The sequence below is a fragment of the Poecilia latipinna genome, unplaced genomic scaffold, assembly GCF_001443285.1.
Source record: "Poecilia latipinna isolate Pla-1442-1.1 unplaced genomic scaffold, P_latipinna-1.0 Scaffold901, whole genome shotgun sequence".
NCBI classification, from domain to species: domain Eukaryota; kingdom Metazoa; phylum Chordata; class Actinopteri; order Cyprinodontiformes; family Poeciliidae; genus Poecilia; species Poecilia latipinna.
In genome coordinates this window covers 194,760-217,262 of record NW_015113517.1, presented here as the reverse complement: position 1 = coordinate 217,262, position 22,503 = coordinate 194,760, and the positions used below count along the sequence as shown (strand labels likewise).

The following is a 22,503-nucleotide window of genomic DNA, read 5'->3' as shown; positions in this document are numbered from 1 at the left end:
ACTTAGTAGGTTACTGGTGAAATGCATCTTTCTGTAAGAGTCTTTTAGCCATACTTAATACTCAAAAATACTGATTAAAATCTACCCAGGTAAAGTAAAATGTACTCAAACAGTTGCACCAGCTTCACAGATTCAATTTCAACACGTTCTCTGATCAGTGTATGCCTTTTTCAGCAATTTCTCAATAAAACTGTCATAATTTTGCTCTTGTCTGGTCCCATGTTTTAGACATTCTCCCAAGAGTGTAGACTAAAGGCTTTGTTTTGGTAAGTCAGTGCAACTAAAGATGATATCTTGTCTCTATCTGCTTAAACTGACACAGAAGTCTGACCCAGCTCGGTCCTTGGATTGATTTAAAATCATTTTGCGCAGACGTCAAAAGCTCCAGCTTAGACTACAGCCACTGATAACGTCAAGTACACAGTGGCAACAAGAAGGAGAAAGACCTAAACACTGAAAAAGGAGATGTCACACAAATGATAATTGATAGAGACTATGGGGTCATAATTCATTTATAATAAGCCAAAACATGTTAAATAAGTGCTGCTGTATTATGGGGGCGAAAAAAATCGTGTGTTTTGTCTCAGAGTCTCAGAGAGTCTCAGATGATTGATGTTGATAGAGGGGTTGGGTCATAAACCAATTAGGGCAAGAAATCTTGAAAACAGAGCTAATCATGAAGATAAACAACAGAGAACTGACCGTCCCACTTACAACACAGCTTCAACATAAATAAGCACAGCACTGAAGAATCTGAGATAGCAGAAGTTCAAAATGAGATGTCCATGTTTGTGTTATAGAGATTTTATTGTAATCACAATTTTCTTCCTGCTAATCTATTTATGTTTGCATCGCCATGGTTTATTCAAAATTACAGCCTACTTTCTGAGCGTCTTTATTTGTCCTGCCATTGTTTATAAGATTAGCAGGGAATAATAGTAACTTGGTTTATTTAGACTTTGAATGTATTATTTAGCCCTAAGGTTAGCAGATAATGTAAAGCCAAAGAAAAACAATTAAAGTAAGATCTTAAAACAAGAAAACACAATACAGTAACTTTCCACATTTGTTACGGGCTCTGGTAAAGATCTCTGAAAAGTCATGCAGAGGAATAAACTGAGGTTTTTCAGTTGCATAATTCCACATGGAAAAATCCAACCCTTCTGAATTGTGTTTATTAAATGGAAAAAAATGTCTTTGTGTGTGTATGTGTGTGTGTGTTTTTAAATAAAATAAAACCTAATGTGAAGAATTTGTGATGTCTATGAAAACCTTGTTGAAATGCATGTTTTCATAAACCCTCCCAAATAACTGGACATTTTAAACAAAAACAAAAAATCGGTGGCTTCTGCAAGTGAACTGAAAATGAGCCGTTACTACATCGCTCAACGTCCAAAACGAAAGGTCAAACGAACACAGAAAAAGCATACCAGACACAAAATGAACCTTTTCCATGGCATTCTGACTCCCCAGACCTAAATCCTGTAGAAGACCTTCAGGATAACCTGAAGAGAGGAGTACATAAGGCAGGCCCAGTAAATGACACAGAGACATTGAACAAAACAAAAAAAAAGGAACAGACAAAGAGACTTTTCTGTGTTTGCTCCAACTTTACGAAATGTTGTAGCCGATGACTAAGAAGAGAGAGGTGTACAAAACTTTAGAAGAGGATGCTTGGGTAAAATATACATTTGTGATTGTTTCTGTAGTGAATAAATACACTATAATTAAAAATTGACTTTTCACTGTGTGATTTTGCTGTTGCAAGAAAAGGTCAGCATGTGCGTCATTTAGGTATGCTTATAAGCGTTAATCTAATTTAATTTAATAAAAAAAAAAAATCAGAATGAAATTATTTAGTTACGTTCAGAAATTGGACTTTCACACTATAAAAACTGATATTATAACATACTAATTATTAGTTACTGATGATAATTTGGCATTCACCTTAAAGTAAAACATGGAGCAATGTTTTGGACTCAGAACATTCAACGCTTAAGTCAGGTTCAACAGACCTTCAAGTATGCTAATTTCCACTCTGATTTCCCTTCCAAAAAAAATATTTTAATTCATAAGTGTAATCAAAGGAGGAAAAAAGTGGGAGAATGCTCCTGAAGCTTGAACATATGGAGGTGATTAAACATGAATCTATGAAACTTAAGAAAAAGAAGGGAAATATTACTGAAAGTGGCGTATGAGGCGAAAAGGAAAAGGAGAAAAGTCACATCGGTCTGAGCAAGAGCAGCGATGGAGAGGAAGCGCTTTGTGAGTCGTGAGCTATCGTCAACACCGTCACATCGCAAATCCTTAATTACGCTGACATTAATGGCAGGTAAACGAAACAAAAAAAAAAAAACTTAACTCCATTATGTCCAATTAGTTCTTTTCCCTTTGTAATGATTCGTAAAACAAGTCAGAGGCCTGTAGAGTTAGAAATAAAATACATTTCCTAAATTTTGTAACAATGTTTTAAGGTTTAACAATCTAGATGCAAAAGAGAAAATCAACTCTACCTTGGTGGTCTGGGATTGTCCAAATCACCTTAAGGACCACCTTCTTTGTCACAGTGAGTTTAATGACCTCCTGAACACACATGCTCCTTGATTACAGGCAGAACAACGACATGGCATCAGACGTCCCCGTGCTGTATACCATCCAGTGCCACTACACCTACTGTCAATCTGACATGTCAGCTGAGGTACTGCAGCCACGACTTTTGACCCAGAAATTAAAGCGAGCATGGAAAGAGGTTATCAATACTGGAGTTTTAGTTCAAATAGACATACAGGGCCCCCTCTGTGCCCCCCCCCCCCGCACCCACCGCCCAGAACACGGATTAGACTGCGTCTGCAAAATCGTACCTTTTCAAGCTCACATAGAGGCTATCATCAGAGTTTCTTGATCATGTGACTGCTGCAGGGGAGCAAACAGTGCAGGGTTGTTTACCTTTCTTATCAGTGGTGTTGTAACAAGTAAAGGAACATGCAGGCTGACCTCAACACTTCACACACATGCGAGATGCCTGACATCGGACGGACGGAAAATCTGTCTAAAAACATACTGAATCCATATACTTTTCAAAATCCCCTTTAGGTTTTTTTTTTGATAATCTTCCTTCAGACACAGTGTATAAAGAAACCACGAGCGCAGAAGATGAAGAGTAATGCTACTAGTAAATCTCCATCGGGGCTACTTAACTCTCCTCTGATCTCACCTGTCATAAAAAAGAGGCTTGTCATGTACAGTAATGATTACTTTTTAGGGAATAAAATCCTCTCTGTGTTTGAAAAATACATAAACCCTGAACCTTAATAAACATTTGCCAATAAATAACAGCAATAAACTCCAAATGTATTATTTCAGTGTCTGTCCATTTACGACTGAGCAGTGAATCAACTTTTCATCCACTGAAACAGCAATATTCCTTTAAGATGTTGAAGATATAAGGTAATAGAAGGGCTCCTGACTTTTGTTGCATGTCTGCGCCTTTTGAAGTGTGTTTTCAAGTGTCCTGGAGTGCGTGTGTGTGTACGAGCGCGTGTTGCCTCCCACTCTAAACTCTCAGACTCTGGTTAGTCCAGGCCAGCGCCACATCAGTCCATCATCGCAGATATGGCTCGTGGTCAGATAGCAGGTCTGGCGGTGCAGAAGACATTTTGTCCACTCTGTCATGTTTACTTATAATGATAAGCTTTGATGGATTCTCCACAAGCTACAGACCCCACAGCACACACTCACACACACACACACACACACACACAGCGGGTTTCATACATACACGCACACAAGAGGAAACGAGTTAAATGTGGATTCGACAAGGTGCTCTTAAATTTCTAAATTTCAGCAAGAGAAGCAACTTCAGCGTGATTAATCTTAACGTATGTCATTCACATTTGAAAAACTGAACCACAGTGCTGCTTATTTAATGATAAAAAGTCTTTTGAACAAATGATTTAGTCAAAGGAGACAGTTTTTTTTTTTATTACAAAGACCAACAAGCTATCGGGTGGAGGGAGTAGGTATATTTAAAAACTTGTGGTTTTTAGATAGAAAGGTCCACGAAAATACTCTCGCAAAAAGAAATACACAGTAGTTGGATAAAACTCTGAAAAAGGCATTCAAAGCTCAGAATACAGGATTTTCTCATCGTGTTTAAACTTTTCTTTGACCTGTTTGATCTGTTGCTCAGTCTGCGTAGCTTTTCCGCAAGGTTACCTTATTTAAGTTTGGCAGGTAGCCAGCCCACAAACCAGTTCACATACAGCAGCTGCTCTGGACCAATTAAAACGCCTAATGAGCCCATCTCCTATAATGTCAGCCAGAGGGCAGAGATGAGGAGACTTGAGTCACTCAGCGTGGAAAAAAAAAGAAAAAGAGTTGGAAATATACAAACTTTTTTTTCTCAGTATACACAGCAGAATTTCCTCCAGTCATTAAATCCGTAACATTTCTTGCTAATGCTCTGCTTTCTTCTGCTATCTCAACAATTTTCATTTCGGCTGAACTAGTCGAGGAGCAGCATAACGGAACAGGCATGATGTCTGAGCGCCGAGGAGATCTGTCGGTCACAGACTTCTCATGCAAACACCTACATTTTCATCCATGCATTCATTTATTTAACCAGATTTGTTAAGTCTGGTTAAATAAGATTTAACAATTCACAAATTTGCATGTTAGGTCAATTGGTCTCTAAATTGGATTCCCTGATTCGTGGACCATAACTTCAAGTTAATCACAAAAAAATTCACTTTATAATTTTAATTTTTTTTTTTTTTTTTTTGTACAGCATTTTTTAATATTTAAAAGGAAATGCTGCTTGGGAAGTAGGAAATACCAATATTTGACACGGTACTGGCATTTGCAAAGCAGCCAATGCAGGAGCGAAGTACATTTTCCTTGGCGTCGATTGACTGTTTGAGACTCAACATCTTTCAGACAAATTATTGTTCCATCTCAGAGTGAAGCAGTAAAATACCAACAAGCCTCGTTGCCTGCCCAGAGTGGGCCCTGTGTATCGTCTCACATCTGTGTCACACACCTACCTGGCTCGGTCAAGAATAGATCTGTGAGTTGCACATCACACTCTCTGAACCTGCCTGAGCATGAAGAAAATAACATTTAGTTCCTCTAAAGCCTGAATCGAGTCGCCTTATGAAAATGCATCTTGGTATTGAGACAAAACCCTAAAATATAGATATTTTAGTACACCTGTTCCTATAATTTCTAACTGATGAGTAGGTGTTCAGCAGCCAGGGTGCAGAGTAGGTCAAAACGTTTTTGCTCAGTCACTCACCTTTAACCACATTGTGATATTTGTTTAATAGCCACACATACGCTTCTTTGTAATTGTATCGATACTCTTTGAACGTGACAACTAAGCACTTTAATATATTTAAGAGAAGTATTATGGGATTAATCAACATACAAATAATGCAAAATTGAGAATTGTTGTGGAAGAAAACCTGTAAGAGGCCGAAAAATACTTGAGACTTGGGTGGAGGTTTGCTTTCCTGCAGGACGACCACATACTGGCAGAGGTACAAAAGAGCTACAAAGAAATGATTTTAATCAAAGCATATTCATTTGTTAGAACAACCAAGTCAAAGAACAGACCTGAATCCAATTGAGATTATGTAACAAAACCTGAAAATTGCTGTTCAGATGCTTTCCATCCAATTTGACTGGCTATTTTGCAGAACAGAATAAGCAAAAATAACAGACTGAATGTCAAACTTTTCAGTTTTGTAACTGCAAGCAAACCAAGCAAAAGCTAAGACCTTAAGCTGCACACATACTTTGTATTGGCTTGTCATATCCCAACCAAACAAAACACAATACACTGAAAGTATAACAGGACGTCTGGTGTAAGGAGTGTGTGTCTGAGAGAAATGAGAGCAAGACTGGAAGTAATAAGGAGCTCAGAAACAACGGCTTCCTTCTTTCACAGATTCTTATTTAAGATCTCACCCCTCCTAGCTCTCTGTCAAGGCCGCTTGCTTCTTCCTCCTACTAGCTCGACGGGGAAGAGGTCAACGCAAGACACAAACACGCACAAACCCAAGACTGACCAACTACAACGGTTACAAATCTCCTTCGCTTATCGAGGACAACACACTGATAAGCACGTCTCCACTCCCCATCCGACAAATCCATCACCGAAAACATCTGCGACACACTTAGGAAAAGTGGAAATATATGCTTGAGCAAAGGACAGATTGATGGTTCACCTCGCTCCCCTTGAGTGTAAATGAGCCAGACCAGAATTAGACAGAGGAACAAAGGCGCATTAAGTGTCTTCCTTGGGATTTTTGATGTCGAAGTATGAAAATTAACAAGGTTTAGATGACATGAGATATCTTTGCGTGTGTGTGCGCGCGCGCGCGTGTGTGTGTTTTGCGTGTGTGCACATGAGTGTGTTTTGGGAGTACAGCACCTGCACTTAATGATGTGAAACTTCATCTGTTGCAGCCATCCATGTTGCATTCACTCCCCACACTTCACAACTTGCACCTGTTGACCTGCACCAACAAACTCAAATGTTCTCTGGCTTTGTTTCTCTCAAGCTTTTCTGCCAAGACAATACCAAGTCAACTATTTGGAGTTAAGAGCAACCTTACAACAGTCTGGGGAAATGTGTTTCTTGTTTTTATTCCATGCGGTGCAAATGTGTTGGGTTTTTTTCGACCAGCACAAACACTTTTGTTGGGTTATTTGCAGTTAAAATTAGCAAAAACAAAACAAAACAATAAAAACATAAATGTAAGCAAACAAAGCATGTAAAAAAAAACATATTTTATTTTATTGTTTTTTATTTAACCTTTATTTATCTTGTTGATATAGTAAATAAAAAAAAAGGTGACAAAAATGTTATGTTCTCAACCTGTTGTTTGGAAGCAGTTTGGTAAACTCTTCTTTGACTTTAACAGGAACTGTGTGCTTTGGACAGGTAAGACTAAAACTGAGGTGGGTCTGACCTTAAGAAAAGTGTGAACATGTGAAAAATCATGACCACTGCTAAGTATCACAGGATCTGTGATGCTTTGGGCCTGGTTCTTTCCCAGTGGGTTTGGGAACCTTGTTAGGGTGAAAGTCATCGCGATTGGGAATTTGATCCAAAAGCCTCGGAGCAAATCAGCACAGATATGGTTCACCAGACACAAAATTTACTTTTTCCCATTCGAACCAGAGCGATTGGGCTCCAAGCTCAAGAGAGCGGTATAAAAGAAGACTAAATGTTATTCTACATGCACGAAAAGAGAGATTGTATTAAAAGAGTACCAATATTTGTTCCTGCATTCTTTTTGTAAAAAAACCAAACAAAAAAGCAATAAAAAACATCTTATGCCTCTGCAATAAATGATGACATAGTTATAAGAGTTTTTAAGCATCTTCACAATGGATGCCAATAAATATGACAAATGATAAAGTGATAAAAAAAAAACAGTTTCACCTTAAATGAATGAAGAATTGATTCTCTGGTTTTATCAAAATGACACAAAGTTTCACAGTTATTTTTTTTTTCTAATTCATTAAAGTTCTTAAACTTGTAGCTATTACTGAAAGTAGATTATTGTGACAAAAATAGTAGAAGATAACAAACGTAGATGGCTACTTTAAGGAAAATGCTGATGAATACATTTGCTGTATTTAATATTAAACTCTGACTTTTGATGAAAGTTTCTGTTTTGTGTTATTTCTGCAGCGTTTTCGGAAATGCAAAACACGAACTGCAGCTGTAGAGAGGCGCAGAAGCGATTGATATTTTAGTTTTCTATTTTAGTGCGACAGTCAAAAAAATCAACAACAAAGCCATAAATTGACATGGAGTGTGCGCTGTCATGGATTCGCTGTTATTGCTTGCCTCCGTCTGTTCTGGTGGTGGACGTGCAGGGCCACTGGGTCGAACTGGGCTGGGCCGCTGGTTCCCACAGCCTTTGCGGAGGCAGCCTCTGCCACGCTATCAGCCTCTGTCTCCGGCCCCCCCTGACGTCAGGCCTGGCCTGATAACGGGGGTCCACGGCAAGCAGTGGAGGGCTGGTTGGACGGGAGCGGAGGGGAGGAGGGGGGGACATGGAGATGGAGGGATGAGGTGGAAGGAGAGCGGCCGTGCTGGAAGGGAGGGAGAGGGGTTACACTAACAGAGCCAGCAGTGGATAAGACCCTCAGACAGATAAGGCAGAGGAGAGTGTGGAGCCTCTTTTGTTTTCCACTGCTCCTCCTGTCTGGTGGCATCCTTCTTCTCAGCGTTTCTTCTCTGTTTCTTGATCCACTTTCAACTTCATTTTTTTTTTTCTTACTCAATTTATTAAACTCCTCTCACACATCATCCCTCCTCTCTCTGTCCAAACAAAAAGATTCCAGCTGTTATCAGACTTGGGTGCAGTTGAAGGCACCATTTCTCCTCCCTCCTGCTTCCTCGGAGTGTTTTTTTGTTTTTTCCTACTTTTTGACTGACAGAAACGGGACGGGTTTTCGACCATCTCCACCTTTCGGAGCATCTCGTTGAAGTTCCCCCCCAGAAGAAGCTTCTCAGACCACCTTTGCATGAACTCTGCCTGAACTCCTCATCACCTCCAGAACCCATTGTTTTTGATGACATCACTTCACCTTTACCTAACCTGGATCTTGCCCCTAATTTGCCCCTCGCGTACAAACAAGCAGCCTTACCTTTGCCTGCCACATCACACTGCGGCTAAGTCCCATGTATGCGTTTATTAAACACTCCGTATGTGTGTGTGCGTTCCCTATTTGCTCTTTCGGCCTTCTCTAGCCAGCGGACTTTGGTCACGGCTTATCACAGGGAGAGGTCCCGGGATCCCTTGGTCCGCACTGCTAAAAATACTCTTGCTATTGCTTGCACTCATACACTTAGTGTCACGGGGCATGAGATTTAAAACTGGCACTTATGATACTGTTGAGGCACATGTTAAACCATCGATAGCAGAGAATCATTCACAAAACTTCCAGAGGACCTTTCATTTCCGGGATCTTAAAAGGAAAAAATAGACTCACATGAGCATTTGTTTTGTTTAGCTTTTCTGTCGTATTAGGAAATAATACGAGATCATAAAAGCTGATGGAAATGCGAACATTTTTTGGTAATAAAACAGAAACCAATTTCTGGGTAGGAATTAACTTGGACACCCCTATTTTTATTCTTTTGTTAAAATCACACACCGGTAGATCAAGTCAGCACATGATTAAAACCCAGTGATTCAGCAATTTCAAAGAGCAAGATTGCTCGAGATTGGTCTGCTCCTTAATGTTGAAACGAAAGAGAGAACAAAATAGCTGTCTGGGGCCTTCAGAAAGACGATTGTGGCGGCGTATAAGTCTGGTACATATTTAAAGAGGTCTCTAAAGAATTTGAAATCAGCCACATCACTGCCTGAAAAATAGTCTTCCAATGCAGGACATAAAAAAATGTATTATACCCCTGAGCCAAGTAAGCTCACCCTGAAATCAGAGCAGAAGTTGTTGAAAGAAGTCTCCAAAGAGCTTAAAATGTCGCAATACAGCAGGTCTTTTCGGTTGTTGATATGAAAGTCCATGCCTGTGCAATCAAGATGAGACCAGAGAAGCTTGGCTTTCATCGGGGATGTGCAAGGAGAACACCAGCAAACATAGACAAGGGTTTGGGAATATTTGCTGTAGCAGGAAAATGCTATACCATCTGTAAAAAAAAAAGAAAAGAAAAAAAAAAAAGAAGAAGACAGACAATGACAGTAAATATACCTGTATGCCGATCATATTTTAGCTGAGAATTAAGAAATGGGAAGTCCTGGGCCCAGTCAAAACCCAAATGTCGATGAAGTGGGGCCACCTGAAACCAGAAACCCCTCAAACATGCCACAGATGACATCGATCTCAAACCAATCTGAGTGACCCGCAGCTGGCCTTGGTAGCACTAGCCACTGTAGGGGAGCTCAAACTTTCTCCTTACCTAGAAATCAATCTTTTGTTGATATCTTTTGCTTGATGAAATCAACAGTGTTTTTGATTAGTTGATTATTTGATTTTTATCACCCGTAGTTGAATGCTGCTCGATGTATTTGTATTTGTTTTGTTCTTTAAATTATGTAAATAGAGTCCAAATCAGCTCTTCGGTAATTGATGAGAGATCAATTACCTGAGGAGTTAATAATTTGTTCAAAAATACACCTCTGGTTAATAGTGTGTGTGAATGTGTGTTTGCATGTGTGCGCGTGTGCATGTGTGCGTGTGTGTGTGTGTGTGTATGAAAAAGAGATGATCGTCTTGCTGATGTCCAGGTCTCTCTGAGAAAACCAGTGTCTGTGTGACTCTGTGTAACCTTAGTTACACAAACACACCCTAATCCACAAGATCCTTTAAAATAACACACAGGTCCAGACCCAACAACCTTATCAAAAGTAAATGTAAAAAAAGTTCAGAATGAATAATGTGAAATCAAAAAGCCTTGATTTTGTGTCACATGGAGAGTTGAGTACAAATTGACTTTGTTTGTTTAAAGAAGAAAGATGAATAACACCATATGCATTACTGAACAGAGGGCCATGCAAAGCTATCGATAGCTTTTTACACAGTTGGATTGAGCTCTAGACTTTAAGCAGGCTATGCTAACTAACAAATATATTCACACTTTCGTACACTTTTGTGTGCATTCTATGTTTTCTCAACTACCTAAAGGAGTGTTGGGGAAGACGGCTGCTACCGCCGAGCCAGGTTCTGCTGACGGTTTATTTTTCTCAGTTGCTTCAGTGCATTTCTCAAATCATCCTTTACATTTGCAAAACAGAAAGTGTATTTCTCAGAACGAATCGTACAAACAGCAAAACGCCGTGGATTACCCACAAAAAGCCAGTCTCTTTTTGAAAATCCTTAGTTCATCTCTCAAAAGTAGATATCTTACCTGATGAACATGTCAGTGCTTCAGTGTGACAGGTTCTTGATTAATTGTGTATGGAAAAGACAGTCAAACTACATACTCATGTTGTCAATACAACTGCACTCTGGATGGATATTTTGTTGTAAACTATGTCTAAAGAATTGCAAATTGCATTTATGGCAAGACACTAGACAAAATTATACTTACTCTTTTACTGTAATTTGTTGACAGACCATTTTATTGTGATACAGAAAGGAAAAGACAGCACTGCATATCTCAAAGAAAATAAAGTCAAAAGTAGAAATGGGAACATAGGACAATCTCCTTAAGAAAAGCCGCACACTCTCCGAATCCTTGTCCTTCCATTGTGGGAAAAGGTAACATTGTGATGTGCTTTGCCTGTTTACACTTGTAAGTTGATTTCTGAATACTGGTTGATCATTGGTTGATCTAATGCTAGACACATTTACCATCACTAGAGAAACTCGGAATTCACCGTTTCGAGACAGATTAAGAAAAAAAACAATCTAATGGAAATGTACAGAGTTTTTCTTGATTGCATTCATGCAGTTGTCAACTCAAACTTCACATTTTCAAAATGATTAACATACATTACAAGCCTAATCAGCAGAACTCATGGTCCCACTGACACACTTTATTTGCAAAATGCAAATAAAAAAATGCCAAAGCATTTTTTTTTTTTTATCAACTAACACATAGTTGTTGACTGAATTTGAATGCATTGCTTTATGAGCATAACTGGAATGCATGCAACTGACATTAAATCTGTCACACTGAATTGACTATATTTTTCTGTGTAGAAACTGGATTTGTTTGCCTTGTAAAAAAAAAAAAAACCTTCTGATAACATTATTTGTGAGTCGACGTTATATAAACAACTGATTTCATTTTGACTGGTTAGCGTATTCTACACTTCAGTGTTTTGCTTACTACGATAATTAATCGTGGGTTGACTTTCAGATATATTCCTAAACCTGCAAACAGTCAAACTTGAGAGAGTATTCTGAGCAACAAAACTGCAAAAGCAGACATGTGAGCTGTGTTTGAATTGATTTTCACTCTTTTGTCACATGAGGGAACATCAGCCCGGTCTGCTGTAACAAGACAAACAGGTGACATCAGCAGGAACAGATGCAGAAAAGATGAAAGGCCTTTAGCAGAAAGAACTCAGATTTTCTGCTTACTTTGCAAAGGAAAATGCCAGTGAGGAACACCTCGAATACAACGGAGTGACGTGTGTGTGTGTGTGCGTGTGTGTGTGTTTTTCACTGGCCTCATATCGTTGCTCTTCCTGGGTTTTCCTGCTTTTCCATTTGAAGTGTTCTTCCTGGAGCCAGGAGTCTACAGGCCTCTTTCTCCTTGAGAGTGTGTGTGTGTGTGTGTGTTTTTGTGAGCGTCTGTGTGTAAGGAAGAAGGGCCAAAGTAAGTCACTGACCCCGAGTGATTGAGTCTTTGCCCCCAGCCAGGACGGGGACAGTTTTCCTGGTGCCTGGCTCAAACACACACATGCACACGCACACACACGGACACACACCTTCCTCACGGCAGCGGTGTGCCGCACATACCAGCATCTCTATCTAGTCCCTCACCCGACACCTCCTCATTCATACACACTGACAGCAAACACACACTGAGCACTGAATCATCGTTTGAAGCGCACACATGAACACGCACACATTTCAAATAAGCTCTGGCCTCTGTCACTGTCAGCACTGCAGTCTGGCATGTGCAACGCCACACGAACCAAAACATACATTTTACAGTACAACAACAGGGGAGAGAGGATGCTTGATTTCAGACTGTTTTTGTGAACCTTTCACCTTGCACTGCAGCAGTCCGGACAGTAACAATCCACCCAGCACAGATATAAAACTGCAGAAAACTTCAGCTCTCCCTGGAGAGCGTGAGCAAACCTCTGTACATTAACTGGATTGGGGCCATAAAATCAGAATAACCCGTGACTTTGATGCCACTTTGTGCCGTCTGAGGCCACACACTGAGCCACACCTTGATATTATTAGTCAGCAATTGGTGCTCGCGTTATCAGCCTGCAGTTACACATTGATGGCAGTTCCCCATTTCCAAGGAGGCAATATTGCCCTGTTCGCCTTTTGCTCCTACTGGAAAGGGAGGATTGATTGAATCAATAATGAAATACATATGGACTGATATTCATAGTTTAGATAGATAGATAGATAGATAGATAGATAGATAGATAGATAGATAGATAGATAGATAGATAGATAGATAGATAGATAGATTCTTCAACTTTATTCACAGCGTCTTTGTTTATTCTAAAATTTTAATAATTACACTTTAATGAAAGCAGGACTTTTACTTTTACTGCGATGCTTTCACCACTCTTTAAACAGTCTTAAGTGTTTTTCAACGACGCGGAGCATTAATTGGTGTGTGCCACCCCCTCCACGCCCCCATGTTTTCTGGCGTTATTCCATTCAGTCTAACGCACACGCTGTAAGAGAAACACCATGCGGGACTCTACAGGCCTCCGTAGCGGCTCCATAACTCAGTATGAGGCTGTCAGCGGGAAGTGGCCGCACAATGAAATGGCCCCGTGTGTTTACGTTCTCTGGTGTCGATGACAGGTATAAATCTGTCCTCATAAGGGCAGCAGCCGCCGCCGGACACTTTCCACGGAGGCAGATTTTGGCCTCTCTCAAAATCTGTCACTTCCAAGCAAAATTAAAGGTTTAAATCGACTGGATTACTGATAATGTCTGTTTATTTTGCAAAATATAAATTATTAATATAGCAGTCATTGGGTTTGGGAATTTTAGTCTTTGAGTGAATAATAGTTTTGAAGACATGCGATTACGGCATTAATCCCTTATTTAACTCTGTAATAACGCGTTACAAATTTCAACGTACAACATTACTGACTTCAATAACTTCTAAAGGGTAGTCGAAAATATGTCAATTTTTCGGACAAAAAGATGAGCTCAATGTCAAATAAGTCTGTAACGAACGAAAGATTTAGATCAGTTTCAGAATTTTGAAAATCGAAGAAAGATATAATCCCCCATTATGTTATGTTATATTATCTATTTATACAACAAACACAAAAATCCCGCCGATCTTATTGCTGATCAAAAAAAAAAAAAAAATAAAAATAAATAAATAAAAATAAAAATTACATCCGCGCAAAATCGCAGAAAATCCAAACTTTACTGATGCTTCGGTCACAAGTAAGATTAAAAAATGTTAGTCATAGTTTAAAAACAAAAACATTTGTTCATCTTTTTCTGATCCCCACAAATATTTACTCCGTTACTTTTTGCTCAAAATATTTCAAGTAAAAAAACAAAAACAAAACAAAAACAAACAAATATACAAAAATAATAATCAAAGAACGACAAAATAAATAAATAAATAAATAAATAAATAAATAAATAAATAATAGAGGGATATCATTTCCGCGTAATAAGGGAAAAAAATGTGGCATGAATGAGCATAATTTGGCATAAAGTATGTGTTTGAGTGAGAAAGAGAGAAAAAGAGAGAGAGAGAGAGAGAGACAGAGAGGGGGCAGATAACAGCTGGATCTTGATTTACTTGGATAGTCTCTTCCTCCACCTCCTCCTCCTCTCTCATGCAGCCTATCGTCTTCCTGCCTTCAGACAGATTTTAATTTTCTCAATAATGCGGTCGCTCCGCTGGACCTCAGCAGATCAGATCTGAACCAGGACAGGGGCGTTAATAAAGACAGATAGCGAGCCTTGCGGTGATTTGCAGGCTTCTCCAGATTTACCTCCACGGATGACCAGCTCCAGGTGGGGACATGTACCAGGGCATTATGACTTCCAACCACGGATCCTCTTCCTATGAGGCCGGTTTTCTCCACAACGCCTCGGCGGCCACGTCTCCGGTTTACGTGCCCACCACCCGGGTCGTCACCCCGATGATCTCCGCGCTGCCGTACCTCCAGACGCCCGGCGCTTCGCAGCAGGGCAGCCCGGTTTCGAGCCACTCCGTCTGGGCGCAGCCGGGTGCAGACCCGGTGCCCTCCTACAACCACTCCCCGGTGTCTCCGCGCTTCTCCTTCTCCACCAGTCCGCCGCTATCGTCCGGTGTGGCCACGGCCAGGGAGGCGGTCTCTTACACCAGCCCGCTGAACATCTCTGCCAACGGAAGGGAGCACTATGGTCCGCGGGGCCTCGGCGGCTCGTACCCCAGTCCCTATTCGGCCTACATGAGCCCTAACGTCGGAGGAACGTGGCCGGCGTCCCCCTTCGACAGTCCGGTGCTGCACGGTCTACAGACCGGCGCTTCTCCTGGCACGACGCGGCACCCAAACATAGGTGAGCACCAGAAAAATACTATACCAATATATTTAAATAATAAAAAATTGTATGGACATATTTTGAATGTTGATGTTTTTAAGGGTTTTTTAATGTGAAAAATAAATAAATAAATAAATAAATAAANCAAACAAACAACCCTGCTACCCCCCCCAAAAATAATAACGTTTTAATTAAAATATATTTTGCACATTTGTGTCTCATAGGAAATACTATCAATTTAAAAATAAAATATAATTTATGGTTAAAAATTACTTTAAATCTATACGTTTTATAAAAAGTTTCTTTTATTCCCACATATAAATATGGACTTTTCGTATAAATTAGTTAAAGAACAATATTTAAAACTAAACAAAACAGAAAAAACTGTTAGAAATTAAAATCTGTTTTGATTATTGACTTTTATGCAGACATATTTTTCATAAAGGAAGCAATGAGATACTACCGTCCAGTTATTGCTATGAAAAAAAAAATGACTGACTGATTAATATAAAATGTAATACAACACATGATGGTGGCTGTAATTGAAAAAAAAAGAGTTGGAAAGAAAATCAATTGAGCAAAGACACTTGCAATGAAAAAATGACAAGATAAAAACGATACGGGGATTGTGCAGCAAAATTAGCATTTTAATGCGTGATTTAAATATATTTGTTGTGCAGATAAGTTTTTTTTTTTCCACGCATTAAAAATACTGGACATGATTTTGAAAAATAGCTCTGAATATTAAACTTTTTTTTTTTTTTTTGCAGAGCAAAGGCTTGCACCTGAATGGTTTATTAAACTTAATTCTCGGAATCTTTTTAAAAAGCAACATTAAACGAGGCTGACAAGTCGCTGCTTATGGAGTTTATAGGGTTTGTGGATTTTATTTGATGTGACATTTCAGATCACATCAGGCCGATTAGAAAGTGAAGAGAATAGACATGAAAATACAACTAATATTTTTATGTAAACTTTTATTTTAAACTTTAAGGAATGTTCGAAATAAAGCGTTTTATTTCCTATTTTGCGCTGGGTGAGCATGTGGAGTGTGCTGTACGACAGAGATAACACTGTTCAATTGGTGTTGCCAGGTTTTAATATCTGATCTTCTTTACACTTCGTTTTTTTTTTTCCCACCGTTGTGTTATAATAAGGGGGCAAATTATTCCCATGTTTCTGTTTTACTGCTGTTTTGTTTCAGTTCCAGCTCAGTGTTGGCTAACTCAAAACCTCATTGGCGGCACTGAGTAACTCTTTAAAGCATCTGCTAATATTCTGATCCACTGCAGCTCCTGATCACATCATTCCTTTTCTGGATCGTATTTGCTCTATATTGTCTGTTAGTGATTAAGCAAGTGACTTGGGATTATTTAAGTTTCCATCTACAAGACCGCCCCCTTAAAGAGAAAAAGCTCAGCTGTGTAACAGTAGGAGAGATTATTACATTGATCCATTCACTACACTCACACTCATAAAAAAAAAATTGAAAAATAAATAAAAATAATAAAAAAAGGCAATATTTTTTTCTTTGCAGGTTCCCTCCCCCCCACCAGGCACACACTGATGTTTCAGTCACAACAAATGACATCAAATCTCAGGCTGAATGAAAAGCATTCAGTAGGAAGCTTGCTGTCCAGGGGAGAAAAGAAACAGAAAAAAGTCTATCTGTTGGGTAAACATGGAAGTAAATGAATTCAGTGACCTTTGCATGGAACAATGTATGTTATTTCTCTGTTCCTTTAAATACTGAAATAACGTATATAACTTGATGTAAAAGAGATAAAGCACCTTTCATATTAAAAGCACTAAATAATTGTTTTTCAAAGGAATCTTTAAATATTTTGTCTGAAAATTGCTTCCAATGTGTTTTTGTTTCAGAAACACGTAACACAGACATTATTTAGGACATTATTATAAAAAACCCCCAACTAATTTTAATATCAAAACTATGTCATCCTCAAATGAGATTTAGTTGAGAGTGTAAAAAGATACAATATAGATGCTCTGTATTATTCTTAAAATATATCTAAAAAGAAAAAAATAGGGGGAAAAAAACATGTGGTGTTGTTATTCATTGTTTCTTTGTATTTCATCCAAGTTAAAATGAAAATAAAGCAAATCAAATTACATAATAAATAAATTATAACAAGCAATCTTCACATATTGATTATGTCCAATTATTTACATTTATATGAAAGTAAAATAATAGAAAGAGACAAGACTAACAACTTCTTCCTATGATGTATTAATGGCAATATTATTTTTATTGTTACTATTATTATTATGTTAATCTGTAAACAGTGTTAGAAATATTTACTCTGCATAACACCTAAAGACTTGGGTTGTATTATTGAAAAATATTGTGTGTTTTACTGTATATTTTAATTGCTGAAGCACAAGATAAGAAATTATTAAAATCACCCATTCTGGTTGTTCAGAGTTGTTTTTATTCTTTCTTGAAAAATATATATAAAACGACGTTTTAAAATTGAAGGAGAAGCTTCTCAGAACTAAATGTAACTCTCGTAATGTATAATTCAACATAAGAAAGTTGATTTTTCTGTTTAAATATTAACTAAAAAAAAATGTTGGCTGCATACCTAGTAAAAATATTTGAGGTCTTTTTTTCCCCCCAATTTATAATTAGCTTCATTTATTTCCAGTCTAAGATTTATCAGAGTGAAATTATCAGAACTTTTAATGAAACTCACACTCAGTAATTTGTCTGTATGGCAGTAACTTCTACTATGTAACACTCTGTGTAGCTGTTTATTTCCACTTTCACCTTTGGCCTCCTGAAGTGTTTGTGTGGATGTTTTTAAGCTGAGACCTGATAAAGACGCTCTCTGACACGCACGCTATCAAATACAAAAAGGCATCCATCCAGATAGAGGATTTCTGCTGTGCATTGTTCTGTTTTCACACTGTTGTGTTGGCTACATGTGCTGCCTATAGCCCAAGGTTAACTCGCCCTGCCGGCTATGCTTTGGCTCTCAGCCTTGAGGAGGCCCCTCGTACAAGCTCTGCTGCACAGCCAGAGGAGGGAGGGATAGATACAGGCCTGATTTATGCTATCTGAAGGAGGGGCAATAATGCACCTTGAAGTGTGCAGTTAAAAAGTCTTTTTGTAGTGGTTTAAATGTGGTTTAAAATTCACTGTCGTGCTAATTTCTGCAACACATCAAAGTGTTCTTGATGGTGGTACGAAGGCGATGTGAGGAGAGAAAATCCAAGCTGTCTCCTCCGCTCTGCAAATTGATGTCTCCTTTTTTTAAATGGCTAAGTGGTTCCTGGGAGACACTCTGTTATTTGGCAAATGAGAGGGTGGAGATTACATTTATCAGATGTTTGGCTATCTGAGAGGCCCAGGGAGAAGGAGATGTGATGGACATTTGAATTTGATGGAGCTCTATATACCATCTCTATTTCCAGCCAGGTTTTTATCTTAAGGGGAGCTGTGATAAGGAGGGATTCCATTCAGGCTGCTGCTATGTGGGGGGGCATAGAGATGCCTCCTACTGGTTTATGTATGCCACTGCAATACCTCCCTTCCCCCCGCCCCGCCCCCCGCCGCCCTCCAAAAAACGACCTTTCCAACTCACATTATCTTTTTAACATCCCTTCAGATTTGTTTGATGACTTTGCTGAGGGACGAGAATGTGTGAACTGCGGTGCAATGTCAACTCCCCTCTGGAGGCGCGATGGCACCGGCCACTACCTGTGCAACGCATGCGGCCTGTACCACAAGATGAACGGCATCAACAGGCCGCTCATTAAACCCCAGAGACGGCTGGTGGGTGATCACCGAATGAACGTTCTTCACCTTCGTCTCCTCGCTCATTTTCCCTCTTTATCTTTGTTTGATGAGTGACGCGTTTTGCCTGTTGCAGTCTGCCTCGAGGAGGGTGGGCCTGTCCTGCACGAACTGTCATACCACCACCACCACCCTGTGGCGACGAAACGCAGAGGGAGAACCCGTCTGCAACGCCTGTGGGCTCTACATGAAACTCCACGGGGTAAGAGGAGCACATCGATAATAATAATGGGGGGAAAAAAAAACAAAAAAAACAAAAACAAAAACAAAACATAATGCCTCTCATTGCCATGCTTTTTCACACTTTGTCACTTTACAACCGTTCTGCTGCTGAAAGGTATTTTGTGTGGATTTTATAGGACAGACCAACAGAAAGTGGTGCATGATTTTGAAGTGGATGGAAAATGCTTTTCAAACTGTTTCACCCATAATACTTTTAAAAGTCTGGTTTGTTTTCAACCCTGTTTACATTGATATTAAATTCTATTGCAGCCAACTATGTCTACAAGCCAACTGACTATTAAGTAGAAAAACAAACATACGGAAGAAGAGTTCTTATCAGTTTTTTTTTTGGCCTTAAGGTAAAAACACTGTGAGCAATGGAAAACTGCTCATTACTCTGGTCATAACCATTCCCATGGTGAAACATGGTGGGATCAGATCATGCTCTGGGGATACTTGTCTTTAGAATTTTTTTCTGAGCTTGAACTTCTTTGCATTGAACAAAGAGAAAATATTTTACGGTTTTGATGTGCAATTGTGGGAAGCTGGTTAAGACATACTGTCAAAAACTTGATGGTTTGTATCCACATTTGTGTCCACAATGAAAGATGGTTCTTTACTCAAGAGGGTTGACTTTATGTTGCTTAGTCAGATAAAATGTCTCCACAATAACTGATGTTTGTGGAGTAAAGTGACAAAATATTGGTTCACTGGGTAAGAATACCATTGCCAGACACTGTATGTAAAATCTACAAATTATTTTAAGGATTTGCAAGAATGCTCTGCGTAGATAAATTCATTTTGTCTCTTCTCGTCTCTTCAGGTCCCCCGGCCTCTTGCTATGAAGAAAGAGGGGATCCAGACCCGTAAACGCAAACCTAAGAACCTAAACAAGACCCAAACAGGTTAGCTTCCCAGGCACAAGGACTGATATGAGACTTCACCAAAAATAAACTAACGAGCTGCTATATCCTGTCCGAGATCACAGTACTTTTTCAAGGTTATACCGTTTACACCAGATGTTAATTAGGCCTGTGTAATAAGACACACAGGCATTTTTCTAAATTTGAACCAGACTAAATTTTTGTTTTAGGTCGTCAGTTAGGATTACCAGATTTTTTCTGTACATTGTCCCAAGCTGGTCTCTTCTCATAGTGTCTTGATGTGCAGTTATAAGACCGATGCCACCGATTGGAGGAAACGGTGAAGCCAGCAGTTCCTGGAGAGTCCTCCAGACTAGCCAGCAGCAATCAGCAAATACCTGGTGCAACTGCATTTCTGCTGAACTCATCATACAAAAACACTTTTCAGTTCAGTTCAGTTCAGCTCCTAAGAACGGTGATAAACGGCATAATGGCGTAGCCCTGTTGTGATGATGTGCTAAAGGTAGTTTCGTAAAGAGACAGAGGCAAATTTCAAGGCATCAAATTTTAAAGTCCAAATTCGTTTGTTATGTTTGATATATATAAAGCATTTTTATAACAACTGGAACCTGATTGTGCTATAAAATGTCACTGTGTGCCTGGAAAATACAAAATGCCGCTCCTTTAAATGTTGTCAACGAACCTATCAGAAGCTTGTGAAGGCATCACATCATTACCTGGGCTTATTTAAGGCACAGTAATCTCAATGATTTCTAACTAGAAGAAATAACTAAATAGTTCTTTAAATAATATATCATTCTTGTTACATTTAGCAAACAGAAATCACTGTTTAGATCATCCTCACTGATCTAAAATGGTAACATTTTAGCCTGGTTTTGATTTCACAAAGTGAGAAACTCAAGAGCAAGCAGTTGTAGATACGAATCACATTCACTGTTCTACTGGACTCTGTATGACCTCCAGGCACCGAGGGGGCTCCAGTTACTCCAAGCATCACTCCCCGCTCCTCCTCTTCCTCCTCTTCCTCCACAACATCCACCTCCAGCACCGCAGTGGAGCCTCGCCAGATAAAGACAGAGCCAGAAAATCACAACTTGTACACACACCACGGCCCGCACACACAAGTAAGCCACTTTGACAACTACGTGACTACAGCTTTTGACCAGAGAGAGACAACACTGCCAAGCAGACTCTGATATGATTCTCAATCTATCAAATGTTTCTCACCATTTGTACGTTTCTCCTCAGATTTCAGCTCTACCTGCTTACATGGCAGCCCAGGGAGGCGCCATTCCTCTGAAGATGTCTCCAGGTGGACACGGTGGGTCCTCCAGCTCCAAAACAGAGCCTTGGAACAACCTAATCATGGCTTAGGAGACCTACAGCTCTCTGCATCCCAAAAAAAAACAAACAAACAAAAAAAAACTACCTATGTACAGCATCCTAACAAAACTCTCCAGGAACTGATAGCTGCACCGTTTTCTCCAGTCGGTGGCATTAGTGTCATGACTACACACCAAGACACGATGAGAAGACACCGACTTGGGACAAAGTACAGTCAAACTGGGATTATAAAGGAACATTTTTCGAACTCAAATCTTTTCCTACAAAGCCAGTATGGAAGCACAAGCTGCCTTAAAGATACTGAAACAGTACATGAGAGTTATGAGAAACATGAAAGACTTAAGTGTAAGTATTGCCTTCATAGCTTTGGACATTTTTCTCTGGATGTTATGGACATCCAAAACAGAAAAAACAGATCATAAGTATACAACTTTGTGACAAAGGTTACACCACAGAGGTGCTACACCAAGTGTTATCAGGGTAAGTTTACAGGAAAATAGAAAAAAAAAATATTTAATTCCTGGCAAACTTTCAAATGATCCATCTGGGAGACTGTGCTCATGATAAATTACTATAATGTTGTATTAGCAGCAGATGACGTGAAAGGATTTAAGATTTTACATACAAGAAAAAAAAGAAAAAAAAAAGAAAACATAAAGACTTGGACAGATCATTAACCTCAACCATCATAGAGATAGCCTGAAATTGTTTTAACTGATAAAAAGGGTAGCAACTTTTACAGTTGGCATTTGTCTCTAAAGGTCATGTTTCCTTTAGATTCTATAAATAAAACAAAAAAGATGTTAAAGTCAACTTTTTCAGAGTGTGCAATAGGGACGTTTCACAGCTTCACTCACGAAAATCCAAGAATAAGTAATTCTTAGATTTGCAAGGAGTCTCGGATAAGACTAAGAATATTCCTTCGGACACACAGTAACAATTTCAATAAACCAGAAGTTGTTTTGAATCCAACAAAAAAGTTGTAAAATATGTCTTTAAATGTTTGAAAAAGTGTACGTTCAGACATGGATAAAATGTTAAATTCAA

The 22,503-nt window shown here is 39.1% G+C and overlaps 1 protein-coding gene and 1 long non-coding RNA gene across 2 annotated transcripts; both read left to right on the top strand.

Annotated features, from left to right (window-relative positions):
- The first annotated feature begins 3,631 nt into the window (after window positions 1-3,631).
- Window positions 3,632-22,501, top strand: LOC106957395 (uncharacterized). The gene is made up of 3 exons (XR_001426942.1): window positions 3,632-3,642; window positions 12,312-12,314; window positions 22,325-22,501. It is a non-coding gene; the product is annotated as an uncharacterized LOC106957395 (long non-coding RNA).
- Window positions 14,475-21,508, top strand: gata4 (GATA binding protein 4). The gene is made up of 6 exons (XM_015048717.1): window positions 14,475-15,207; window positions 18,819-18,985; window positions 19,083-19,208; window positions 20,052-20,133; window positions 21,076-21,236; window positions 21,361-21,508. The coding sequence occupies exons 1-6, from the start codon at window positions 14,688-14,690 to the stop codon at window positions 21,484-21,486; spliced, it is 1,182 nt and encodes a 393-aa protein (XP_014904203.1). The 5' UTR covers window positions 14,475-14,687; the 3' UTR covers window positions 21,487-21,508.
- Window positions 22,502-22,503: the final 2 nt, after the last annotated feature.